Source organism: Odontomachus brunneus, unplaced genomic scaffold (assembly GCF_010583005.1).
Source record: "Odontomachus brunneus isolate Ranch 3 - 2012 unplaced genomic scaffold, Obru_v1 Obru_scaffold_025, whole genome shotgun sequence".
In the NCBI taxonomy this organism is placed as follows: domain Eukaryota; kingdom Metazoa; phylum Arthropoda; class Insecta; order Hymenoptera; family Formicidae; genus Odontomachus; species Odontomachus brunneus.
The window spans coordinates 350336-376031 of NW_022639475.1; the positions used below are offsets into that span (position 1 = coordinate 350336).

The following is a 25696-nucleotide window of genomic DNA, read 5'->3' on the forward strand; positions in this document are numbered from 1 at the left end:
TATATATATATATATATATATATATATATATATATATATATGTCTATATACATATGAATTATACGTGAGTTTTATTTCTGTACAGTCACATATATAATCGTATATGTCCACACGGGAACAATAATATTGAATAAAACAGGAAGACATAGTTTCGCTCAATTAAACGTCGACATGATATGCTACCAAAAGTATAAGCATTTATTTCGATTGTATTTGTATAATATTATTTTTTGTTATAAAGACATATATAAATATACGCATAATTATACGTAGTGATAAAATAATAGAGATAAAATTTATATATGAACTTTTTTTCTCGGGCAATCATTATTCGATTGTTTCGCATTTTTTTAGATTTATATTGAAATTCAAGCTAAAGTGCCCATGTAAAGTTATCGTTTTGTATTCCTCATTTTAAACAGAGAATCTATTAAGTGTTGTTAAATGTTCGAGCGGGAAGGTACATTTCTCGAGTATATCACGGAGAAACTTGAGTGCCGAGTGCAAGCGCAAGTTCACCCTTGTCGTATGTGCGTGTATGTACGATCATTAGAGCGTGTACTCGACGAGCTCGAGTATCGTCCCGATCTCTCTCTCTCTTTCCCTCTCTCTTTCTCTCTTGCGACGAGTGCATGAAAAAGAGAAAGCAACTAGTACCGTACGTAGAAAAGCTATATGACTTTGCAAGTTGCAACATTGTTGCCCTGACGACGATAAGATGCGATGCCGCAACAGGTACATAGATTCAACGACGCGTTTCTACGAACACTTCGAATACCCGCGAAGTAGAACCGATACACCCGGTGAAAGTACACGAATCAGATCATCGACCACGTGGCGACATGTATGTGTCAGGGAGATAAAAAAAAGGGGAAAGAAGAAAAAAAACGAAGTCAAGGCCTCGTCAAAAATATGACGGGACACGGTGATTATTAATGTCGTTTTTACCAGCAATTGGTGAAAGTCCGGATTGCGTTTCGTACCACGTTATGTCATGTCTTACGGATCCTAACGTAACACCGTAAATATGCTACGTCACGCACGACACGGCGTATGTACCTATGCATGCACGCATATATGTGTGTGCGTGCGTGCGGTGTGTGGCTGTGCATGTATATGTGTGTGTGTGTGTGTTTCAGAAACATGCGTAAATTAGGCATCACCGCACGTATATATGGAATTTCCTCGTTTCTAATGCCCGTTCGAAAAGAATTCATGCTGTTGCGAAAAAGATTTTACTTGATGTAATTCCATGGCCCATATTTAATAATTCTTACTTGAAACTCCTTTCAAGCAAAATACTCAAATCTGAGCTTGGAGCTAGATGAGAGTTTTTCAGTTGAATTACAGTTGATTACAGAGATATTTTGTCACATATATCGTATAATGCAACCGAAAAAACTTGAATCTAATTCTGAAGAAAAATCTCAGTATCTCACGTGAGACAAACTTTAGATAAAGATTATTAATATAGATCTATGTCTCTGTGCGCGAATCTTTATCTCCGATTCAAACTGTCATTGATATGATTCAATTGTTTGAAATACTGTAGCTAAAAAACGGTTATTATCTAAAAAAGGAAAATAGAAAAGAAAGTTTTTTGCACAAGATCAAGGTTAGTATAGTCGATAACGAACTAATGTCTTTTTTCTTAGTAATGACGTTTATTTGTATTTATGTTTTTCTGCATTACGTTTAATTTAAACTTTGCTCGAAATAATTGTTTTTACGTAATGACGTGTAATAAGAGCATAAAAAGAATATATAGAATATATAGTAATATAATGATTCCATGAATTGTTTAGTTTTTTACAAACACGATAAATCATCCCGTATTATCGAAACTTGATGAGTAACATAATTTCCTCGTAAAATTACGCGATAGTTTGGTAAGAAGTTACATTTGTCAATCGAGAAATCTGTTACAAAATTGTCGAATTACACTTACATAAAGTATATACATGGTATATACATATGTAACAGTCTGCGTTAAGTCCCGTAAACAGATCTTGAACAAAACATTTTGAAATATTAGTTTTACGCGTATCTTTTGAACATTTTCGTTTAATATTTTAAAAACATTTCAAAGATATTACCGGATACGATCCCTTTCACTATTGTAAAAATGTTTTAGAAATATTAAAATGTCGAAGTTATTCGTAATAACGTTGATACAACGTTAAAAACTACTATATTAGGAAACGTTACATGTTACCAAACATCGCTGCAGTAATGTTCTATTAATGATTTTTTGCTTATTAGAAAGTGCATTGATAGTTCTCTAGTAAGCAAGGAACACTAAATTAACGTTTAGAAACGTTGACTTCATGTGCATTGTATGAACATTTTTTAATAATATTGCATTTATATTTTTTACATGTTATTTTGTGATATGATTTTTCTGAATGTTGTTTAAACGTTTCAAAAACATTACAAAAAATATATTTTTCAAATGTTACTTTAACATTTATTTGAGATCAATGTAACATCTTAAAAATATTTCTGACGATTAAAACGTTATGGCAATCTTATTTCAACATTATTGAAACTTCCAAATCGCGGACAAAGTATGTTCATAATGATGTTTGAATATTAAACTCTACATATTTGCCAATATTACAGGTTCTTAAATATCATTGTAGTAACGTTGTATTAATGATTTCTTGCTTACTAGGTCTACTGCGAACGGTTATTATCTAAAAAAAAAGGAGAAAATATTGTGAATAAGATCAACAGTTATAGTCGATAACGAATTAATGTATCTTTTCTCTTAGCGATAACGTTGATTGTTCTTTGCATTTTCCTGCATTATGTTTTCTCTATTTCACGTCTAATTTTAACTTTGCTCAAATATGATTACGTTTTTATTACGCATTTTTATTACGTTCATTTTATTACGCGTAATATAACGATTTCACGAATTGTTTAGCTTTTCGAAAAAGTCAAGGCTCAAAGAGGATTAGCGGCGCTTCGGAAGGCGGTAACGGTCATTAATGGAGACATATTAATGCCAGATCTCGGGATCTCTCCGGAGGATAGGAAGATGCTCTGCGAAAATGTCAATATAGTATATCACGCAGCAGCTACGGTCAGGTAAGCTGCAACGAGACAATTCCTCGATAGAGAGTGAAAAAGATTGTTCGGTTATGTCGCGTGATCAGATTAAGTGATAATGATAGATTGTCCTATAGATTTGACGAGATGTTGAAGAAAGCCGTGCTTATGAATACACGCGCCACAAAATTAATGATAGAGCTGGCCAAAGAGATGAAGAATTTAGTTCTGTTTGCTTACATCAGCACGGCCTATTGTCATCTGGAAGAAAAGGTAAGTACAATCTTAGTATATCCATCGTGTGACATCTGTATAAAAAAATTCGCTTTTTCTCATAAAAAAAAACATTAATCTTTCCGGTTCGTATAAAAATTCGGTTTTTCTTACAACACGCAAAAAAAGAGTAAGCATATTCTTTATGTATCTATCGTGTTACATTTGTATAAAAATTTACATTTTTTTATATAACATTGACCTCTACACTAGAGACTACCCAGATAACGCAGAGAATTCAAAAAGAATTCGAAAAGAATTCAGTCGTATGCCACCAATTCTGAAATATAATCTGAAATTCTGAGATCATTTTCAGATACAAAAAGAATTTTTTAGAATTCAGTTCAGTGAAAAGAATTCTTTTTGCATCTAAAAATGAACTCAGAATTGGTGACATACGATTGAATTCTTTTTTAATTCCCTGGTAAAAAAAAGTTTATAGAGAACGATAGAATTTTATTCTATCGTTCTTTATAAACTTTTATAGAATTCAAATTGATAGCGCTATCAATTTGAATCGTTTTCTTTAAGCTGTATTGTTCTCGCTCGCAAGTTCAAATATAAATCCTATTGTGTTTTATCGTATTTTATCTGGTTATACACGATTTTGTATTCTATAGGAAACTAACGATAGAAATTCTATCACTATCTACCCAGTAAGCAAGGAACATTAAATTAACGTTTAGAAATGTTGATTTTATGTGCATTGTTTGGACATTTTTTAATAATATTGCATTTATATTTTTCACATGTTATTTTGTGATATGATTTTTCTGAATGTTGTTTAAACGTTTTAAAAACATTGCAAAAAATAGATTTTTCAAATGTTACATTTATTTAAGATCGATGCAACATCTTAAAAATATTTCTGCCGATTAAAACGTTATAGCAATCCTATTTCAACATTATTGAAACTTCCAAATCGCAGTCAAAGTATGTTCATAATGATGTTTGATACAATATTAAACATTACATATTTGACAATATTACAGATATTCTTGATATTCTTCAATATCATTGTAGCAACGTTGTATTAATGATTTCTTTCTTATTAGGTATTGTATTCTATTCTATACGATAGAATACTATTCACATTTTGTAAATTCACGAACCAAAATCCATATTCAAAACGATAGAAAATTATTATTTTATTCTATCGTTCTCTATGAATCTTTTTAGGATTTTCTATGCTATCTGGGTATTGATAACCTGAGAAAAAGATATGATTTTTGTCTATATATGATTATATATAATTATGAATAATTATAAAGAATGTCCCGTCATTACCGCATTATCTCTTAAGGACGAATTCCTAAAGTAATTTAATAAGAAAATCCTAATACAAAAATGACGAGGCTATAATACTTTTCAAATTATAAATTATAATTTATAAACTTTAATAATCAAATTATTAAAGTTGACCAATTATATTAGCTGAAGTATGCGCGCTCAGGTACGGTACAACACACACAGTGATACAGGTGTATGCACATGTCGTCCCTTTTCCAAATATTGATAGGGAAGTTCTATACATACAACAATATATATAATAATAATCTATCTTTTCTATCATTTAAATAAACATCGCAAATAATAACAATCTCGTCAAAATGTTATGAATAAAATATCACACAATACATTTATGAGAATCAGTAAGCTGTCACACATTTGACGTTTCTTTCAGGGATTTACAACTAATTTCATATCTTATGCAAATTCTCATTTATGTGCATGCACCTGTACTGTATTTATGTGCATGCACCTGTATTGTGTACCATACCTGAACGCGCGTACTTGGCTTTAGCCAATATAATTGGTCAACTTTAATCGCTTATAATTTGAAAAGTATTATAGCCTCGACATTTTTGCATTAGGATTTTTTTCTTCAAATTACCTCAGGAATCCGTCCGTAAGAGATAATGCGATAGTGGCGGGACATCCTGTATATATTCATAACGAGAAAATTGTTTTTATACAAATACGAGCGAATTAAATGCTTATGCTTTTAGTGGCATATGACGTCGACATTTAATCGAATGTAATTATTTCTTCTCTTGTTTATTTAACATAATCTTTTTCTATGTGAACAAAATTCACATATAATTTATATATAATCATATATATCAATTTCATGTAATTGTATGTATAATTATTTTTTCCCAAGAAGGAGCCTCGGAGATTTTTTGCGAAACGGCGGAGTTATTGTATTATACCTCGTAGCGTATTTACATAAAAATACTCGAAAAAAACAATAAATTAATGACTAATCTTGAGCAGGTTTTGCGTCAGAAAACGTATCCTCCACCCGCCGATCCTCACCAAGTGATCAAATGCGTGGAATGGATGAACGATGAAGTGGTCGAGGCCATGACGGACAAGATTCTGGGGACGTATCCCAACACTTATGCTTTCACGAAAGCCTTGGCGGAGGGTCTCGTTGAAGAATCGCTACCGCATATTCCGTCGATAATTCTAAGGTACTAAGATCTCAGATAGCACAGAGAATTCGAAAAGAATTCAGTCGTATGTCACCAATTCTGAGTTCATTTTTAGATACAAAAAGAATTCTTTTAACTGAACTGAACTCTGAAGAATTCTTTTTGCATCTGAAAATGAACTCAGAATACATACGACTGAATTCTTTTTGAATTTTTTTTTAGTTGTCTGCGCTATCTGAGATGCCTTTTTGAGATCGAATTTTCTAGGCAACACAAGAATAATCTAATTATGACTTTAGAATAAATCAGGAAATTTAGAACAAGCTTCCTGGTCGAGTTGCTCCCGTTTTATTAACGGTACATTGTACCTGTGTTGAATAGGCCAAGCATAATTATTCCTGTGTGGAAGGAACCACTTCCCGGTTGGACGGACAATATCAACGGTCCTACTGGTCTGTTGATTGGCGCCGGGAAGGGAGTAATTAGGACGATGTATTGTGACCAAGAGACATACGCCGATTATTTGCCGGTCGATATCGCAATCAATGCCATTCTCGTCGCTTCGTGGAACTTCATTTATTTCAAGGATCGGGAGAAACGGGTCTTTAATCTCACGAGCAGTAGCGAATTTCAGGTACATCCGCAATGATCCCTCCGCATGTGTATGATCCTTCCGCGATATCATAAAGTGAGATCATTCATCCTTGTAGGTCTCCTGGGCGGAAATAATAGAACGAGGCCGAAAAATCACCCAGAAAGTACCTCTGAACGGAGTCGTGTGGTATCCAGGTGGTAGTATGAAGAAATCGCGACTCCTGCATAACATTTGTATTCTGCTGTTTCATATGATACCGGCCTATCTCATCGACGCTTTAATTTTTCTAGCTGGTCACAAACCCATGTGAGTTGTCTCACGTTATTTTAGTTAATTGACACGTTAACTGTCATAGTGGTCATCAGTGATTAACGCTACATAATGATGTCATATCTCATTAACTTGTGTAACGTAATCAACTACTTTTAACAAATTAAGGCTTCTGATCCCACTGCTGTGAAACCCTAGATTTATTGACTATCAAGAGAAAAGAATAGTTTTCAGAGCATTTCCCTTATAGAAATATCATACTAAGAATCATTGATAATTACTTATTATCCAGTATTTTTAATACTGAAAATAAGTAATTATCAATGATTCTTAGTATGATATTTCTATAAGGGTTTACAAGTCTGCTCAAGCGATCTGAAGTGTTCCTTCAAACAAATATCTTTTTATTTGAAAATAGCATGCATAAGAATTTTTGACATCATCAATACAGGATTCTGCAGCAGTGGCACCAAGAGCCTTAAATTTAATATGACCGATAGCCAACGAGCTATGCTAACGAATATATGCTTTACGAATTGCATTTGTTTACTGCATATTTAGGTCTGTATTAATAATTATTACTTGAAACTTGTCTCAAGTGAAATACTCAGACTTGAATTCAGAGATAGAATTTTTTCAGTTTAATTGCGCGCTTACAGAGAAAGAGAAGTACAAATGTTATATATATATATATATATATATATATATATATATATATATATATATATATTTATTTATTTATTACAATTCAATTTAAAATTGAGTTTAACTCTAAATAAAAATTTGAGTATCTTACATAAGGCCAGTTTTAAATAACAATTATCAATATGAGCCTTAATAATTCAAGCTTGAATAAAATATTGAAATAATCAATGGTAGTCTAACGCGCGGAGGACTTTGCTCATTTGTTAACTTATATTTACATGTGCAGCATGTGTCGTGTGCATCGTCGTATAAACAAAGGATTCGAAGTATTCGAATATTATGCGAATAATCAGTGGGACTTCGATAATTCCTACGTGATCGAAATGAGATATAAGTTAAACAATCTGGAATTTGATAAGTATCAATTGCACGGCGATGACATGGACTTAGACGCCTATTTCGAAACTTGCATTCGAGCTGCCAGAGTTTACATTTTAAACGAGCTTCCAGAAACTCTACCGGCTGCTCGTAGACATCTGAGAATGTAAGTTTGAGAGTCCATCTCGTATGAACAGCAACTGACTAATTCTTTCTTTTTCCTTCGCAGCATGTACTGGGTGGACGTTATCGTGAAAACTCTATTTTTCCTGTTTCTTTTTTACACCCTGATAAATTCTAATGACTTCACTAAAACGATGGTTGCTGACAGTGCGACATACATTGTAAAGCAATTAATATAATTTCTTTAATCTTAATCTTAATCACGTTGCAATTTCTAACACAGCTTGAAAATTATCTTTTTTATATTGATCGCAAGGATCGTTTAGATAAATTATCAGTGATTTTTTCACTTAATCTCCAAAAGATATAACAGTGTTTCTCCTTGTATACGCTGTATAACTCTGTATAATAAAAACATTGAAACACATGTAAGTGAAGACATTATTTACATCATAAAAGATCAATTTTATTTTATGGTGAAAGATCATCGAATTCTTGTACATTCTTAAACCGACCAATGTGAACCTGGCACTTGACTTTAACAAGAAAAAATTAACGATTATAGTTTGTTTATACTTTGATCGTTTTCCCATACTTCTATAAGGAACAAAAGTATGTATTAACCCAAGAGTTAACTAACATGGTATTAAATCTTTAACATATTTTAGAAATGCTGTACTTTCGAATTCTCCGAGATACAAACGATTTAAAAAGCGGTACAAACGTGTGCTAACAAAGCTCTTTCGAATGACGTTTTCCGATACTTTTATAAACAACAAAAGCATGTATCAACAATTTGATGTACTTTGAAGATGCTGTACTTCTGAAGATATGAACGAGATACGAACGAGATACGAACGATTTAAAAAACAGTACGCGTGCTAATGGAGCTTCTTCGAATGGCGTTGAACGTTTTCAGATATCTCAAGAAATGGCATAGTTGCGTCTTACAAGTAACACTACCCAAGTGATACTCGCCGATTCGGATCAAACTTTGCACATCGATAGAACACTAAAAAATATTGAACCCGTGTTTTTTTATATCGGCAGAATACCGTTTTAAGGGGTAGAAACCACCCCTATCACTCACTCTAATCCAGCACCCCAAACAGTGAGAGGCAAGGGGACTCACTCTAATCCAGCACTCCAAACAGTGAGAGGCAAGGGGACTCACTCTAATCCAGCACCCCAAACAGTGAGAGACAAGGGGACTCACTCTAATCCAGCACCCCAAAGGGGACAAAACCCTATTACGTCCACGTCGTTGTCCCTGGATGAAACTAAATATAGGGTAACCGTGCTCAAAGGCAAACATAATTTATTCCAGGAAAAACAAGTACTTGAAATCGCTGTTCCCAGGCTAAAATAATTAATCGGTAAAATAAGGATCGGTAGGGGTGCTTTTTAAGGGTTGTAAAGGTGTGTGGGGATAAAGTAGATCAGGGTCAAGGTGAATTAGCCTATTTGGGGTGGGAAACTTATTTTCTTAAAGATAAGCAGACGATTAAACTCGCTCTACCCAGGCTTAGGTAGGTTAGCCTGCTTGGGGGTTGATAGGGGTAGTTTCTAACCCTTAAAACGGTATTCTGCCGATATAAAAAAACACGGGTTCAATATTTTTTAGTGTTCTATCGATGTGCAAAGTTTGGTCCGAATCGGCGAGTATCACTTGGGTAGTGTTACTTGTTAGACATCTTTTTAAAATTTTGTACTCCCGGTATCCTTGAGATACAAACGATTTTAAAAGTAATACAAACAGATACAAACGATAATCTTTCGAGTGACATTAGTCATTTGCTAATTTAGAATATTATAATTACTAATTTAGAATATTTTTTAGTCGGCTATTGCTGGTTATTTTCTTTTTTTAACTTCTATATTTTATTAAATACTGGTTATTTTCTTTTCTTAACTTCTATATTTTATTAAATACTGAAATACAAACGAAACGAAGAATAATACAAAAAGTTACAAACAAAGTACAAACGAATTATGATCGTTAATACTTTTTATTAAAGTCAGATTCAAACGGACTCCTGTACCGGTGGCTCGTAGCCCTCTGGCCTATCGATTTTGGATCCGCTTTCGCCGACCTCTTCGGTTTTACTGCTCGCTCCATCTCCATGCAGCTCCAACAACTTGCTGAGCTCGAAGCGAGGTTTTTTTAATACTTTTACCTGATAAAATTACAATAAAGATAATTAAAATAAAGATAATGACAGAAATCACGGTTCATTATCTTTGTGAAGAAGTGCTTGATTGCACAATTATATACACAGTTCAAAGAGGAAAAATACTCACCTTACGAATATAAACGTCGTGCAAGGGATAAATTCCTTGTGATGCTTTTTCAATGTCTTTAGCGGTGGCATCAGGAAGCAATTTGCTAACAACGCCCTTCAAGTCGGTCTTAGTTACATCTTCTGTGATAGTTTCGACCATCTTTTGTCGAATTTTCTTCACCTAAATTCAATTACGAGTTATATAACATGACACAACTAAAAACGTAAATAAATGATCGGTAAATAGCATCTACAAAACGCCGAGTTGAACAAAGGAATAATAATATCAAACGAGTAAAAATCGTATTATTTAGCTAATAATTTTAATATTCCCACGGATATGAATGAACGTTGAATAAAATTTTACGTTTTAACTTGCGTTGTGAAACTTGAAATATCTCAAAGCACATAGAATCTGCTGGACTAAAAATATTTATAAACGTTATGACGTGTAGCAAGTTCTTTTATCACTGCTTATTTGTACACAAGCAGTGTGGTAAGGGACTGCACATTGATATTCGCAACATCTTTTGCCATTGCAGTACAGACTGTAACGAACATGGAGCTGCGTGTGATACAAGCAACACAAAACTGAGCTGGATACAAACCTGTGCATGTTGGGCATAGCACGTCTTCCTCGTGCTGAGTTGATCCTTATTAGTGAAACCAATACAAAAAACTCTCAGTAGATAACCATCCGTAGTTTTTACATCTACACTGGCTTCAATTAAAGTCTGCCATTTTTTAACCATAGAACGGAGCTTATCTGTAGTCAAGTCCATTCCATGGAAGTTAGTTAGAACATTACGTCCTTGCACGTCCTCAGCGATTAATCTAAATTTCCGGAAAGATCTTTCTGCATCTTGATCGCTTTGAAGATCTGCCAAGGATACTTCAAACACTCTGAACTTCAGACCTTCTGATGCAATTTCTGTCAAAATAAAATTGATATTTACATCGTATACATCACTGAACAAAGTGAGGAAAGGCTATCAGAAATACAAGATCAAAGATACATAAAAAAAGGAAAAATTATTTGAGATTACAGTAAAAAAAGATTTTTATTAGCTATATGAAAGTTTCAAGGAAGAAGTTCTTACTAGTGCCCTGCGTCCTGTTAACCAACGTTTTGCCCACCTGACGGTTGGCAAACATTGATGGTGCCTTCACATCGTACCAGTCTTTGCGAGTGAAAGGATCAATGCTGAAACAATACAGTATTACATGAGATGAAACATGAAGTATATTAACAAAATAAATTGACGAATTGATGAATTAAGGAAAGATCAAATATATCAATAATGTAATAATCGTTGAGGTTAAATCTTATGGATTTATGATGTATATTTTTTATTTCACAAATTTTAAAGTTATAATACTTTGCCACGTATGCCATCTAACCCAAGAATGATCCTGTTTCTCTCATTTAGGGAGTATTAAATTATGTTAAAAGAAAATGTTCAAAATGCGATGCTTCTGTAGCTTTGTTGATCTCGAGAATAATATTTTAAAACATATAAAATCAAAGACATTACGCGGAACAAAACAAAGTAACTCGAAGACGAGTTTTTTCGCAAATTTAAAATACCTAGTTGCACTTAAAGATACTTACATCTTCTTTTTCACTCCCTTCTTGCCTCCTTTCGAAAGACCTTTATTCTTGCCTACTGCCATGATTCGGAAAGTCGTGAGTTAAAATAAAATTCTCAAATAATTAAACCCATATACAAAAAAAGCTGTCGTAGATGATCGCAGACTGTAACTACATTTGCTTTGAACTCACGTGCTGTAAGGCTACGTTCGGAAACGTCACTCGAGTACTCTCTCTCTCTCTATCTATTTATCTATCTCATTCACTCCAACGCAACGGGTACATTTGACCAATCCCAATCGAGTATTCGGCTCTTCGTAATAATGGAGGGGTTACGAAGAGCCGAGTGATCGATTGGGATTGGTCGATTTCTTTACACTTACGTTTTAAGTCTTACGGAATTTTGTGTGTGATGGCCTTAAGCAGTACTGCGAATTCGGGAGATTTCTTCGCGTACGCGCATTGAGCAAATGTTGTGGTATTCTCAGGGCTGCGTTCCAAAATCCTACACGGCAAGTAGAGCAACATTCAATTAACCAATCATGATAAAGAAATCTTAGTTCTCTTGGTCTGATTAGTCAATTAGATGCTACTCTATCCGTTGAATTCGGCATTAGAATATATCTTATTCCTTATTTTAGTGTTTCGAATATTACTTGTCCAAAGATTGACCTACAATGTGCTGTGCTCTTTCTGTTTCTTATTCTCTATACTTTTCTGACTAAAGGTTTGAGTGATAAAAAAAAGAAAGAATGCAAAATTCACACTGCAGGTTAAGCTTAAGTCTTCCTGCACAGATCAATTTGACCTTCTCATTGTATTGTTGAATTCGTGTTGTTTTATAGGTACTGTTAGTAAATAAATTGGATGAACATATTTCGTTGAATCATAGAATAGCGATGTCATAAAAGATCGTTTTTATTTTTTTCTATTCTTAAACAGAATCCTGTACCGGTGGCTCGTAACCCTCCGGTCTATCAATTTTGGATCCACTCTCGCCAACCTCTTCGGTCTTGTTACTACCTCCGTCTCCGTGCAACTCCAACAATTTACTCAGCTCGAAGCGAGGTTTTTTCAACACTTTCACCTGATAAAATTACAATTTACTACAGTTTATTAACGTTCGTGAGACAAAGATAGAAATTAGGGTTAGTTATCTTTGTAAAAAAGTACAATTGCATACAAAGTCATCCAGAGAGGAATGTAAAATACTCACTTTGCGAATATAAACGTCGTGTAAGGGATAAATTCCTTGCGACGCTTTTTCGATGTCCTTTGCGGTGGCATCAGGAAGCAATTTGCTAACGACGCCCTTCAAGTCGGTTTTCGTCACATCTTCTGTGATAGTTTCGACCATCTTTTGTCGAATTTTCTTCACCTAAATTCAATTACGAGTTATACAACATGATACAACTAAAAACGTACGTAAAATAAATGATCCGCAAATAATATCTACAAAATGCCGAGTTGAACAAAGGAATAATATCAAACGAGTAAAAATCGTATTATTTAGCTAATGATTTTAATATTCCCACGGATATGAATGAACGTTGAATAAAATTTTACGTTTAATTTTACGTTGTACACGGAAATTTGAAATATCTCAAAGCACACAGAATCTGCTGGACTAAAAATATTTATAAATGTTATGACGTGTAGCAAGTTCTTTTATCACTGCTTATTTGTACACAAGCAGTGTGGTAAGGGACTGCACATTGATATTCGCAACATCTTTTGCCATTGCAGTACAGACTGTAACGAACATGGAGCTGCGTGTGATATATGCAATGCAAAATTGAGTTGGACACAAACCTGTGCGTGTTGGGCATAGCACGTCTTCCTCGTGCTGAGTTGATCCTTGTTAGTGAACCCAATGCAGAAAACTCTCAGTAAGTAACCGTCTGTAGTTTTGACATCTACATTGGCTTCAATTAGCGTCTGCCACTTTTTAACCATGGAACGGAGCTTGTCTGTAGTCAAGTCCATTCCATGGAAGTTGGTTAGAACATTACGTCCTTGCACGTCTTCAGCGATTAATCTAAATTTCCGGAAAGATCTTTCCGCATCTTGATCGCTTTGAAGATCAGCCAAGGATACTTCAAATACTCTGAACTTCAGACCTTCTGATGCAATTTCTGTAAAAATAAAATTGATATTTACATTGTATACATTGCTGAACAAAGTGAGGGAAGACTATCAGAAACACAAGATACATAATAAAGGAAAAACCTACTATCTGAGGTAGTAAAAAAAGAATGCGTTTTACTAATTATATGAAAGTTTCAAATTCTTACTGGTGCCCTGAGTCCTATTGACCAATGTTTTGCCCACCTGACGGTTGGCAAACATCGAGGGTGCCTTCACATCGTACCAGTCTTTGCGAGTGAAAGGATCAACACTAAAACAATATAGTATTATATGAGATGAAATACATTAATATGAAATACATTAATAAATTGACGAATTGATGAATTAAGGAAAAATCAAATATATGAATAATGTAATAATCGTTGAGATCAAATCTCGTGGATTTATAATGTAAATTTTTTATTTCACGATTTCCGAGTTACCATGCTTTGCCATGTGTGCCATCTTAACCAAAAGCAATTATTTTACACTCATTTAGGGAGTATTAAATTATGCCAAAAGAAAATATTCACAAAGTGTGATCAATCATTTTGTCGTTCCCAAGGATAAGATTTCAAGATATAAAATGTAAAATTTATCAAATGGTATACACGAGTCAACTTAGGAGCATCCAACATAACCAAAGGCATCATGCAAAACGGTAACTCGAAGAAGAGTTTTTTCGTAAATTTAAAATATCTTGATACATTTAAAGACAATATATTTCACTTACATCTTCTTTTTCACGCCCTTCTTGCCTCCTTTCGAAAGGCCCTTATTCTTACCTACCGCCATGACTCGGAGTTGTGAGCTGAAAGATCCTCAAATACTTAAACCCGTGTGTAGACAGATGTTGCCACTCTTGCAGATGATCGCAGATTGTGGCTTCCACTTAAGGCTAATGGAGGATTTACACTGCGTCCGACATCCGATGTAGAATACGATATCCAATAGTAGAGCTTCTTTGCTAGGTTTCTAATTAGTGACATTTTGTCCCTAAACAATCAATTCTTCTATTGGGCCTTCTACAATGGGTGCTTTCCATTGAATAACATAAGTTGACATAAAGGCCATTACACACAAAATTCCGTAAGAACTTAAAACGTAAGCGTAGAGAAATCGACCAATCCCAATCGAACCCTCGGCCCTTCATTATTACGAAGAGCCGAATACTCGATTGGGATTGGTCGATTTCCTTACGCTTACGATTTAAGTTCGTACGGAATTTTGTGTGTGATAGCCTTAAGCATCATTCTGTCTTTATTCCATATTCAATGAGTAACAAAGATAGGATGATGCTTGTGTCGACTTGTGTTATTGAATGGAAATCATCCAATAAAGGCTGCGTTCCGAAATTCACTGCCAATGCTGAAATTCTATATACGTCAAATGAACTATAGATTTTCAGTATTGGCAGTGAATTTCGGAACGCAGCCAAAGACAGGGGCACACGGTGCTTGTTTCGTGCTAGATGAAAATACTCTGTTTTGATTGGTGCATTTCCATTCATCTTCAGAAATGCACCAATCAGTACAGAGTATTTCTATTCAGCAAGCAATCATTACGAAAACTAGCACCGTGCCGTTGGCTTAATATTCTTAACATTTACTCTGACAACATATTTCGTTCATTGTACTATTAATTAAATCTTATCGCATTGCGTAATTCGATTATATGGATATATATGTAATTCGTTATGTACATTGCTGCAATTTCGAACAAATTTTGCAGTTTTCAACAATCACGAGTCTTTCCATATTCAGCGCATTATTTTTTCAATCGTGACTTTACCATAATCTAATCAATCTTCATCATATTCACGTCTGATTAATCGACTAATTTAACTACCAAATGAACAAAAGTTGCGAATACATAGCGAGCTATGAAAGGAAAAAAGATAGAAAGCACGAGAAAGAGTGGGAAGGATAGTTGGGTGGTGGGGAGAACCAGTGAGAACAGATGACTATTCGCTGATTTCAGTATGCTCGGAAATTTTGGTTTTGTAATGTGTTCTCGTTTATTTTTTTTCCGAACACAAATGCACGAGCCACTGCTTGCGCTCTTCCATAATAGTTCCGTGGGGTAAATGAAATCGCGCGCTCGCTGTAGCATGTATCTCCACTCGACTGCTCACCGAAAGGTTCTCTTCCATTAATTGGCCTACGTAACTATACTGATAATTATGAATTTACAAACGCTTTTCCAAGACTTCAATCCAAGGTAACCTCACATTTTCTGGATACAACAATACGCTCGGTCATCTCAATACGCTCATGATTGTTATTCTATAATAGTATGTTGTTCGTAATCCAAATACAAATATGGACATTGCGTTTATTTGAATTGCAGCAAATTTTTGGTACATTCATGCTTAATGATATTTACATCTCTATTCGCACTTCGATTGGACGGTTTCATAGAATGGAGTTATTGGTCGATATTCAGCCCGATATGGTTCTGGAAAGGTATGGTTATTTTGGGTGCTATAGTAGGAAGTTATGTCTGGTGGAGACATCCACACGCAAGATTGGAGGGAGATGCCTATGTGCATTATAAGGCAATGCTGATTACCTTGGCATTACACTTAATTCTACTGATGTTCGAGCTATTAGTATGTGACAAGTTAGAGTCTGAAAGACACTTGTGGATACTTGTATTCATACCTTTGATATTTATCTCGATAGTGTCAATTGCTGTAAGTAATTATTCCTCTTCATGACCCTTAATAATCTCTTATGATGTGTTAATTTAAATAAGTAACTGTGAAGGCCAATTTCCCAATTATAGTTTAAGCTTAGATCTTTAAGTTTCAAGCTCTGTTCTGACAATGTATTTGAAATGTTTGAATAGAGTTCAAATTTGAAGGTCTAAACTTAAACTGCTATTGAAAAATCAGCCCTTAATAATTTTTGATAATTTTTCTAACTAGTTCTAATGATTGCATCAACAAGTATTTTTATATTCTGACAATTTCTCTTTGTGATTTAGGTGTGCATCTGGGCTGTCAAGCACGATCGGTCATTTGAACTCGAACTGTTCTGTGCGGTGAATGTATTGCAGTTCATTTTCCTGGCTTTGAGATTAGATGGTTTTATAACATGGAGCTGGGAAGTTGTATTTGTGCCATTATGGGCACTTCTTTGTTTATCCTTGGTGGCTGTTTTATATGCAATAGTATTTGCTGCTGTTTTACTAAGAACGCCGCAAATCAACGCCCGGCAGAGGCGGACCTCGTTGAATTCAGCATTAGCATATACGTTTCTTGTTGTCCCTATTTTAGTGTTCCAGGTATTACCACCATTTTCTTGTCTAAAGTCTGACCTATAATGTACTCTGCTTTCTGTTTCTTGTTCTCTATATTCTGGCTAGAGACTTGAATCAGAAAGAGATAAAAAAAGAAACAGTATGCAAAGACCACATTGTGGGTTAGGTTTAAATCTTCCTGAATAGATCAGTCTAACTTTCTTATTATATTGTTGATTACTCAGTAATTTGTGTTCTGTTTCATAGGTACTGCTAGCAAATAAATTGGATGGAGATATTTCATTGAATTATACAACAGTAGCGATGCCACTGCTTGTGTCACATATGACCCTTATTTTTATGTCTTTTGGTGCAAAGGGTGGCAATAGATGTAAGGAATGATCTTGTAGATTATGTATCCTTTTTGTTCGAAACTTCTTTTTTCAAATGTCTTTATTATAAATTGTAATTAGCATGCATGAAAACAATGAAATTTTTATGTAGGGTGGTTTGGTATCAGAAAGGATTTCTGTCACTTTCTGTTGGGTTTGTGCCCGTTACTTCAAGAATATGGTAATATCTCGTATCAGCCGAGGGACGAACGAGATCAACCGCCATCCGAGCCAATGATTTCGGAAAAGGGTGAAAAGCTCATTAAGAAAATCGACCTAATGAAACCTGTTGTGCCTATAATCTCTATAGACATGCCTGACTGATTGGCTCGAAGCAGGTATATGTCTCGAAAATTCTCTTTTTTAATGGAAAGTTCATTAAATGTTATGTCTAATGTCTTGCAGGGTTTGTTCGGATATTTTACAAATGTTATCTTCAACACAACTGGCTTATACAAAGCCGGATATCTTATATAAAATAAGCAGGTAGCCATCTAAATGTTAAGCACATTAATTAGTTAGATATTTAATTCGTTATAACGAAGAAAAATACTTCTTTCGATATAATACACACACTTAGCGAATTGCTTGTATACTAGGTACTTTGTGTGCTTTATCTTAGGCCTTATTAAGCAAAGAGACGGAATTTTACGGAATGCGTATGTCAACTGGGATACAAGACTGAGCACCTCGCATCTCTAAGACTAATATTGTTGGAACTTCGGGAAAATGTCGGGAGGAAAAGGGAGCGCGGGATAAAAGTGGATATATCTAGACGAGCGATGTTGCTGTTAAAACGTTGCTGGACATCAATATTTAATGCCCAATCATTTATTATTATGTTATAATGTAGAAATATAATGTACAGACTGTTATATCACAATAACATTACGTATATATATACACATATATATATATATATATATATATATATATATATATATATATATATATATATATATATATATATATATATATGATACCATGGATATTGAATATTATATGCGTTTACCGTACATTATGACGGCAAACAAATGCTAGTAACATTGTTATTTTATATACATACATGCATATACATACATATACACGGCGTATGTATGTATATATAACACTTCAAAAAAGTACTATTATAATCTAATAAAGTTTCTATTTTTTGGTATCAACAGCAACAATCAATTAATTTCTATGATACTGTTATTCGACATCTGTAGCAATATCGCAATACACATGGTATATATTGAGATGTATATAGTATAGTATATTTGTACATATATATATCTCGATATTGTCTCTCTGAGACTCTGTTATAACGATCCAAGTGTTTCTATGTTTAACAGCTTTACTACGAATTATCGACTGTGAATGTTACAAACATTACAGACATGTGAACAATTACATACATACATACATTGGAGCTATTACTTTCGATGTTCCGAGATCTTGTAATTTTTGTAACTTGTAAAGAGTATTCTGTGAGAAATAGAATAGTACGTCGTGAACACACTATCTTCTCGATATATATATCTCATTTGCGATTGAAATCTCTTCGCTGATACTTCTTTAGGAGAGATCACCATAACGGCACGTACTCCGGCACCCACGTCCGACCGAGGAGCGACGACACATTCGCTGACACTTTGGTGATGTCGAATTCAGCGTCTTCTATTAGCGACGTTTCCGCAACGTGCAGCGCTTGAAGACGACGCGCGCAGAGTGCGACGAATCTCGCCAGTCCGGAACAACTGTTCAACGAGATGAAGAGAGGTGTTGTCATCGTTCCTTATTAATGTTTCCTTAATGTAAAAAGAATAAGGATTTCAAGTCGGTATCGGCACACGTGTGAGTACGTACGTAATTTCGCAGTCGCCTAAACCGACGGCGCTGAGCTGCGCGCAACTTTTAGCCATCGAAATCAAGAAGCGATCGATCGGACCGGACCCATACGCGGCGATCACCAGCTCTATCAGTCGCGGACACTGCTCGCTAATCCTCGATATCGTCGCTTGCGACGGCGTATCGCCGAGATAGAGATGCGTTACGGGAACGTGCGTCGTGAATAACAATTTTTGATCGTCGTCGTCAGTCATGTAAGACAATCTGGCAGAATGAGAAAGGCAAAGTGCAACTTTCTGGTCTCTGGTTATTGCATTTTGCAATTATTATTTCTATATTATTTCTGTCAACTTCTATGCAACTTCTTCTGAGTCAACGATCTTCATTGCTATCTCCACTTTTACTTACAGTACGAGATTTATATTGGGCAGATGATTCGAGAATGCAGACCATGCCTTCTCGCTGATGCGTGGAAGAGGCCTCACTTCCGGGTATGCCTCTACTTGTAAGGTCTCCAAATGAATTTGTTTCATCGAGCATAACGCTAAAAGTAACTCGTCGCTCAATAAGGAGTATGACAGAGATAATTCGCGGAGCCAACGACAGTGGTCGGCCAGAACGAAGATGCCTAAAATAGGGTGAATAATCCTTATGGTACTTTAAATTTGATTAAATTTGATTACTTCATTATTCAAAATTTATTTTTGTTAAATGTATTTAACTATCCTTATTGTATTTTGTGATGAGACACGAGCCGATAGTTCGGTTTACCTTCGGGCGACAGCCGCAGAGATCCTTTGATTCGTAGAAGATGCAACGTCTTGGAGCTCCTCTCGTCGTCACTGTCGCGACGTTGCTCCATTCTTCTCGCCTTGGAGACCGTCACTGCGGATTTAAATCGCTCACCATCGATCTCGTCAAGCTCTGGTGCGTTCATCACTGCGAATATATTTGGGGTGATTCTCGAATGCCACTATTCTTACAGACTATTTTAACAACAGGTTCGATTTCGCGCAGGAGTCGCAAGGCACTGTATCTCAACGTGTGAGACTTCGCGCACTACCGTGAGAATATTCGTGAGACGATGATTTTGAGAAGCTGGTAGTATCATATCCTTTCGCTCTGTCGTAGACCATAGTCTTCCGCAAAACGATCGGTCGGTCACCGGTGGCGGTGGTGCTAAAAAGCGAAAGGAACTCGCGGAAGTGGGGACTAGGGCAGACACGCGAGGATACGTGTATTAAGTAAAAGTAAAAGAGAAGAGGGTCAAGGACTTCGAGATCTCCTATCGAGTTTGAGGCTCTCTGGAGCCTCGTGCACTTGTGCACAGCATGCTGTTCACGTGTGTGCCGCATACCATGAAGAAGCAACATTACGAAGAAACTCCTCCAGCAGGGGAAAGCTACAGTCTCTCTCCTTGAGGAATATATCCATATTGTTGGCCACAAGGAGAGCTTGCTTTTAAATTTAAATCTAAGTCTGTTATATATTAAAGAAATAGAGATTGTACAATGAAGATACGAAAAACTTATATAATAAGCTTCTAGGAATATCTTCGTTCTTAAAAATTTCCATTAATTAATTATAAATCATTTATAATCTCCATTTTTTAAATATGTATTTAAGAAAGGATACGCATCTGCGAGCGGTATAAAAATAGATTGTATTTATAGAATGTTCTTTAAGACGACTTTTGGAAATAAGCTTTGACGTTCGCATATTCCTTCATTCTTAGAAATTTCTAGTGCCAACTACGCATTTGCAAGATCTTTTATGTGAAAAAAGTATCGTGATCTCTCACTTGCAAAGAAGTATAATTGTACTACAGCGTGTTCTTTAAGAAAGTGAAAAGAGACTTTCGCTTTTCTCTTTTTTTCTTTTCTTTTTAAACCTGCAACGAAACTACAAAGTTTCTTAGGCTGCAGTATCTTTTCTTCAGATCAAATAACATCGTAATCATTTACCGACTATTTACTTGCTTATTTATTCACAACTCGTTCCTTTCACTGACCGTACACGTGCTTACGAACTCACGTGCCGTTGCGAGCCACGTGCGTCTGTTTGTGCCTTTCATACGTACATGATACATATATTGCGTGTCGTTGGGCTATGCTAAAACGTTGGCAGTTGGCATATATACCTTATTTTAGCGACAATTCGATTAACTTGCACCTGTACAGATTCCTTGGCAAGGAATTTGAAGAAAATACTATAAGAAGAAATAAGCAGGATATTAATATTGCAAAATTAACCTGCAGATCGAGGTACAATTTCTTTTTCACAGAGTTATTCAATATCGAAGTGAATAACACCTTTTTTTCTTTGATCGCACACAGAAGACGAATAAATAGGTACAAGATATTTGTTAAAAAGATTTAACAAATTTAAAAAAGGATAAAAAGATAATATAAAATAACATAAAAGCTAATTTAAAAAAAAAAATATTTCAACTCCTAAACCTACTTATGAATATTTGTGAAAAATTTGTTTTGTACTAATTTAAGTTATGTTTAAGATTCATTAAAAAATGAGATAGATTAAAAGATATTGTTTATATAAATTTGATCACATCTGGAAAATCTACTTTTTGAAAAGAATATTACATTTGGTTATTGCGCTTTTTTTATAGGAGCCAATAGTTTCACGATTTTCGTCTGTTGGAAATGTGATTCACTAGACGCTTCAAACAGTTTGAAACGCTTAAATAAAAACCATGATTGGTCTGTACGGCGTTTCAATGCATTTGTAGCGTGTAGTGGATCCTAGAAACTCATCGAGAAAGTGACGCGTTGAATCACGGTGTATATACGTGTATCTAGATAAGATACCCATAACTTGAAAACGCCTTGATGAGAAATCGGAATCTCTCAACGACGCCTGCGACAAAGTCGTTGCACGGTAACCGTAACCTGAAATTACAATTTTTCGATTTGGTTGTGTATCCGCGCTGTCGCGCAGCAGATTGTTAAGGTATGGCTGATATGGGCCTAAGTTTAGATGACATAATTAAAAAGTCGAAACCACCTGGAATGCGAGGCAGAGGAGGGTAAGACAAGTTCAACTAAACGCCTGACTGAGCTCGCGTTAGAGATTTATAACCCTCACAGTCGCATTTTCCACGACAGAAGGGAAGACACTTGCTCATTGTACGTTAAAATCATTCCCTACAAAATTTTTGGTATAGCCTAACTTGGTCGATAGTCTTGTCGCGAGATCGCCAAAAATTAGTCACACGACAATATTGCAGTCACAGATAACACGTGCACCTGTCCTCGCCCTTTGAATTTCGTGATTTTAATGATTGCACAATATTATAAATTGTTCGACAAAATCAGTTGCAAAACAAAGATTTGCAAAATGTGAAAATATGATCGTTGACTAATCTATAGTATTCTATTGCTGAGTACTGGGTAGGAAATAGCTTGAGAGAATGTCAAATTCTACTTATTAACTTTTATGTAATTCCACATTGGATTCAGGATACGTAGGGGTGTCAGTAGAGGCGCACGGGCGAATGGTTTTATAAGAGGACGTGGACCGCATGTGGTTACGGATGCAAGATTTAAGATAATACAGAAGAACCGTGAGAAGTTGACCGATGCCAGGGACAAGCTTGCTGAAATAGCAAAGCAAAGTGATGCCAGGCTCAAGTTGGACAAGATTCGTGCATCTCAGTATAAGAAGATAGATGCACAGCTTCCAGGAATATCACGCAAAACTGGTAGAAATGGAAGGCTATCACTATCAACCAATAAAGCACCACCTATGATGTCACATGTATTGCCACCGAATGTACCGAACAATTATATACCACAGGTAGTGGTGGGCTACAGGCCACCTCCCATGCCTGATACCCCTTATTTGGGAGACATGAATATGGATTATAATAATGGTATGTGAACTTACAAAGAGAGAAAGATCAAACTAAAGATTTGTTTGCACACATGTCCTTCGTTGTCTTGGGAGTGCTTGGACGTAAATGTTTAATGTTGGTGCAAAAGTTTGTTATTTTTGTCAAACAAAATAGAAGATTTAAGTGTTAAATTTCAATGAATTATCATCATTTTCATGAATAAAATTAGTAATATTGACTTGATATTTTTTCAAACATTCAATGAGAATTTTTTACAATTTAATAAAAAAATGACAAGTCTCTTGTACCAATTTGATACTTTAGTAACATTAGTTGCTTACGTCAGTTTATGTTTTCAGATTATCTAATGGATTCCTCATTGAGGAGAACTGTGAGTAACGAGTACGCGCCGACTCCGCCGCCTCCACCTCCTGTGTTCAATATTATCAAGCCGAGTTCTCCTTATATCTGGGTGAAGCCCACGAGCAGTAACGTCACTAGAATTGCGCCTCGGAAATCTGACATAGAACGAGAGCGAGAACGACAAAGGGATTACAAAATGATGACTTCTATGGTTGGTAATTTTGTATTTAGAAAAGTAACAAATTATTAGAGGTTTGATATGCCATACTTATGGTTCTTGATCAATCTATTTATTTCTTCATGTTAGAGAAAAACTGCTTCTCCACCATACAAGGAAGATTGGAGTTTTGGTACAAAAACGAGGTAATGACGAAGTAAAATGTATTACCGAGTAAAGAACTTGCCGGTCGAATGACACATCTTGTGGTTTTGTTTGCAGAACAATTTTAGCTGAAGAAACAACGGATTCCAAGTATTATGATTCTAGAAGTCTTCGAGATGTAGGGATTAAATCGCGTTTGGACTCATCCCCTAATAAATCGAGAACTATGGGAGTCATGTCTCGGCCAAAAGCGAGCTCTAGTTCGTCGACGCAATCAACGGGCTATCGAATCGTAGTATCCAACTTGCAAGCGAACGTTACGCAAGAAGATATCAAGGTAAAGCACAATAAAGAAAGTTCCACGCGTTCATGTTTGCTTGAAAATACCGCAATAATAAGAGGTTATTCTTGCGCTTTGCAGGAATTATTCGAAGATGTCGGAGAACTGCTCGTGTCGAGATTAGTACGTCCAGGTACGGCAGAAGTGATCTATAAAACTCTGAAGGATGCGACCAAGGCAGTTGAGACTTATCACAATCGACAATTGGACGGTCACCCAATGAAATGCCTTCTCGTTAATCCTCGGCCGAAAAATAATCCGACCGGGCCAGCCGTTCGTCCTCTCACGGAGTAAGTAGCAAGATCTTCCTTTATACAGTGAAAACAAAGAGTTCGTGATCACACATTCATTATATATTGTACATATATTTTCATGTTTATACATTTTCTCGAGGAACTAAGTATTCTGCATTTTGTAGAATGTTGAATTGTGTAGCGTATGAAATCCAAATATCGTTTATAAGCATAGTTATATTTTGCCATATGAAATCACACACGTAATCCTTCTGACTTGATATAACCGCGAGAATAAGTCGGTGAAACATACAAATCTAAAGGTTTACATTAATCATTTAGAAAGAAGTAGCCTTATGCTCCTTCTCCTCACGTCATAATATCTTCTCTACAGATCAAGGCGCAGTGTCAGTTCGAGTTATGTACAACCGAGTTTAGGAGCAGTGCATCGCGCGTTATTCGACGACTCTTAATCGAGCGCACCTTCTCGAATATAAATCATTGAGAAATAAAAATGTCATGTATATGTAATGGACATCTTACACACAGGATAAATTCAAGAAAGTTCGAAAAACTGAGAGAATAGAGACGAAACGAGATGATGAAGAAAGGACGGCAGCTGGCGTCATGTGCGCTCACGCGTCCTCGAATTCGAGTCGCAATGTTATATATCAATAAACTTGTATCATTTATTATATTTCACTCTACGATGCAGAGCCAGTACGGTTTATACTGTTCACTAACACTGGAACGCTCCCGTATTAAATTCTGATCTTTTTCTTGGAGTTGCTCCTTTACACTCTATGTATTATTCAATTGCTGCTTCGTTATCTCAGGTGTATGATGTAATGTTTACTTTCTTAAGTATAATAAATTGTATACATTTATTCGGCTGTATGCATTCACTCGACCGTCTTTCGGTACTGAAGGCGATAGGAAAAGTCGCGGCGCGTTCTAGTGTTGAAAAATATAGGAAAAATATAGGAAGTGATAGGACTAGCAAAGTGGTCGAAATTGTATGAGCGTCAAGTGCAAGTTGTTTCTTGTACATTTAATATATCGGAATAAAACGATATTCACTCAGCGACTTCCGTCGATGTCTCTTCCAAGCGTACGGTCGATTCCCACATGGACATGTATCGTTCATTCAGGATACAATTGGCTCGGCGTATGCGAGTGGCTTTTGTATAGTTTCAAATTTTGGGAGAAGAAAACAGAACTTGAGTGCGATCAGGTTCTGTTTTTGAAAAAAGTTTTTTCACAAAACTTTGAAAGAACTTTCCAAAAAAAAACAAGACTTGATCGCCCTGCGAAGTTCTGCTTTTGGAGAAAATTTTCAAA

The 25696-nt window shown here is 35.6% G+C and overlaps 6 protein-coding genes across 8 annotated transcripts in view; 3 read left to right on the forward strand and 3 right to left on the reverse strand.

The window, feature by feature from the left end:
- LOC116842448 (putative fatty acyl-CoA reductase CG5065) overlaps window positions 1–8203 on the forward strand; it is a 13986-nt gene extending 5783 nt beyond the window's left edge. Inside the window, exons 3-9 of the mRNA XM_032811695.1 lie at window positions 2930–3093; window positions 3192–3327; window positions 5605–5804; window positions 6147–6399; window positions 6476–6666; window positions 7562–7819; window positions 7883–8203. Of these exons, the coding sequence (XP_032667586.1) occupies window positions 2930–3093; window positions 3192–3327; window positions 5605–5804; window positions 6147–6399; window positions 6476–6666; window positions 7562–7819; window positions 7883–8015 (1335 nt within the window). The 3' untranslated portion in view covers window positions 8016–8203. The remainder of the gene's footprint in view (window positions 1–2929; window positions 3094–3191; window positions 3328–5604; window positions 5805–6146; window positions 6400–6475; window positions 6667–7561; window positions 7820–7882) is intronic.
- LOC116842450 (40S ribosomal protein S3a) lies at window positions 7917–11885 on the reverse strand. The gene is made up of 5 exons (XM_032811697.1): window positions 11671–11885; window positions 11159–11262; window positions 10667–10989; window positions 10078–10239; window positions 7917–9953 (listed from the first exon to the last, which is right to left on the reverse strand). The coding sequence occupies exons 1-5, from the start codon at window positions 11730–11732 to the stop codon at window positions 9801–9803; spliced, it is 804 nt and encodes a 267-aa protein (XP_032667588.1). The 5' UTR covers window positions 11733–11885; the 3' UTR covers window positions 7917–9800.
- Window positions 11886–12530: 645 nt separating this feature from the next.
- Window positions 12531–14676, reverse strand: LOC116842449 (40S ribosomal protein S3a). The gene is made up of 5 exons (XM_032811696.1): window positions 14510–14676; window positions 13944–14047; window positions 13462–13784; window positions 12866–13027; window positions 12531–12736 (listed from the first exon to the last, which is right to left on the reverse strand). The coding sequence occupies exons 1-5, from the start codon at window positions 14569–14571 to the stop codon at window positions 12584–12586; spliced, it is 804 nt and encodes a 267-aa protein (XP_032667587.1). The 5' UTR covers window positions 14572–14676; the 3' UTR covers window positions 12531–12583.
- Window positions 14677–15689: 1013 nt separating this feature from the next.
- Window positions 15690–21214, forward strand: LOC116842463 (transmembrane protein 185A). 3 transcript variants are annotated; one of them, XM_032811714.1, is made up of 11 exons: window positions 15690–15996; window positions 16126–16471; window positions 16765–17064; window positions 17287–17410; window positions 17524–17749; window positions 17817–17897; window positions 18034–19175; window positions 19275–19498; window positions 19655–19898; window positions 19992–20171; window positions 20246–21214. In XM_032811714.1, the coding sequence occupies exons 1-5, from the start codon at window positions 15959–15961 to the stop codon at window positions 17733–17735; spliced, it is 1020 nt and encodes a 339-aa protein (XP_032667605.1). In that variant the 5' UTR covers window positions 15690–15958; the 3' UTR covers window positions 17736–17749; window positions 17817–17897; window positions 18034–19175; window positions 19275–19498; window positions 19655–19898; window positions 19992–20171; window positions 20246–21214. The 3 variants fall into 3 exon arrangements, with proteins under 3 accessions (XP_032667605.1, XP_032667606.1, XP_032667607.1); XM_032811715.1 differs by having other exon boundaries at window positions 19655–19882; XM_032811716.1 differs by lacking the exon at window positions 19275–19498.
- On the reverse strand, window positions 18957–20678 carry LOC116842549 (F-box/LRR-repeat protein 3-like). The gene is made up of 6 exons (XM_032811922.1): window positions 20621–20678; window positions 20308–20423; window positions 20016–20217; window positions 19653–19872; window positions 19263–19508; window positions 18957–19153 (listed from the first exon to the last, which is right to left on the reverse strand). Exons 1-6 carry the CDS (start codon window positions 20676–20678, stop codon window positions 18982–18984), a joined length of 1014 nt encoding a protein of 337 aa, XP_032667813.1. The 3' UTR covers window positions 18957–18981.
- An 874-nt stretch (window positions 21215–22088) lies between the features above and the next one.
- Window positions 22089–25442, forward strand: LOC116842545 (nucleolin 2-like). The gene is made up of 7 exons (XM_032811917.1): window positions 22089–22290; window positions 22724–23136; window positions 23457–23671; window positions 23768–23823; window positions 23900–24119; window positions 24204–24412; window positions 24750–25442. Exons 1-7 carry the CDS (start codon window positions 22217–22219, stop codon window positions 24826–24828), a joined length of 1266 nt encoding a protein of 421 aa, XP_032667808.1. The 5' UTR covers window positions 22089–22216; the 3' UTR covers window positions 24829–25442.
- The last annotated feature ends 254 nt before the right edge of the window (window positions 25443–25696 follow it).

Bases quoted from the DNA above. Each gene is read 5' to 3' on its own strand.
- LOC116842450 (XM_032811697.1), bottom strand. From the start codon at position 11,732: ATGGCAGTAGGCAAGAATAAAGGTCTTTCGAAAGGAGGCAAGAAGGGA. The intron at 10,990-11,158 runs GTAAGAACTTCT...TTATTTTGACAG, and splicing joins TAACAGGACGCAGGGCACTA to AAATTGCATCAGAAGGTCTG. The intron at 10,240-10,666 runs GTTTGTATCCAG...AATTGAATTTAG, and splicing joins GCTATGCCCAACATGCACAG to GTGAAGAAAATTCGACAAAA.
- LOC116842449 (XM_032811696.1), bottom strand. From the start codon at position 14,571: ATGGCGGTAGGTAAGAATAAGGGCCTTTCGAAAGGAGGCAAGAAGGGC. The intron at 14,048-14,509 runs GTAAGTGAAATA...ATATTGTTTTAG, and splicing joins AAGGGCGTGAAAAAGAAGAT to TGTTGATCCTTTCACTCGCA. The intron at 13,028-13,461 runs GTTTGTGTCCAA...AATTGAATTTAG, and splicing joins GCTATGCCCAACACGCACAG to GTGAAGAAAATTCGACAAAA.
- LOC116842463 (XM_032811714.1), top strand. From the start codon at position 15,959: ATGAATTTACAAACGCTTTTCCAAGACTTCAATCCAAG. The intron at 15,997-16,125 runs GTAACCTCACAT...TTTGAATTGCAG, and splicing joins TTCCAAGACTTCAATCCAAG to CAAATTTTTGGTACATTCAT. The intron at 17,411-17,523 runs GTAAGGAATGAT...ATTTTTATGTAG, and splicing joins TGCAAAGGGTGGCAATAGAT to GGTGGTTTGGTATCAGAAAG.
- LOC116842549 (XM_032811922.1), bottom strand. From the start codon at position 20,678: ATGGATATATTCCTCAAGGAGAGAGACTGTAGCTTTCCCCTGCTGGAG. The intron at 20,424-20,620 runs GTAATGTTGCTT...TTCGCTTTTTAG, and splicing joins CCTGCTGGAGGAGTTTCTTC to CACCACCGCCACCGGTGACC. The intron at 20,218-20,307 runs GTAGTGCGCGAA...CTGTAAGAATAG, and splicing joins GTCTCACGAATATTCTCACG to TGGCATTCGAGAATCACCCC.
- LOC116842545 (XM_032811917.1), top strand. From the start codon at position 22,217: ATGGCTGATATGGGCCTAAGTTTAGATGACATAATTAAAAAGTCGAAA. The intron at 23,137-23,456 runs GTATGTGAACTT...TTATGTTTTCAG, and splicing joins GAATATGGATTATAATAATG to ATTATCTAATGGATTCCTCA. The intron at 24,413-24,749 runs GTAAGTAGCAAG...TCTTCTCTACAG, and splicing joins GCCGTTCGTCCTCTCACGGA to ATCAAGGCGCAGTGTCAGTT.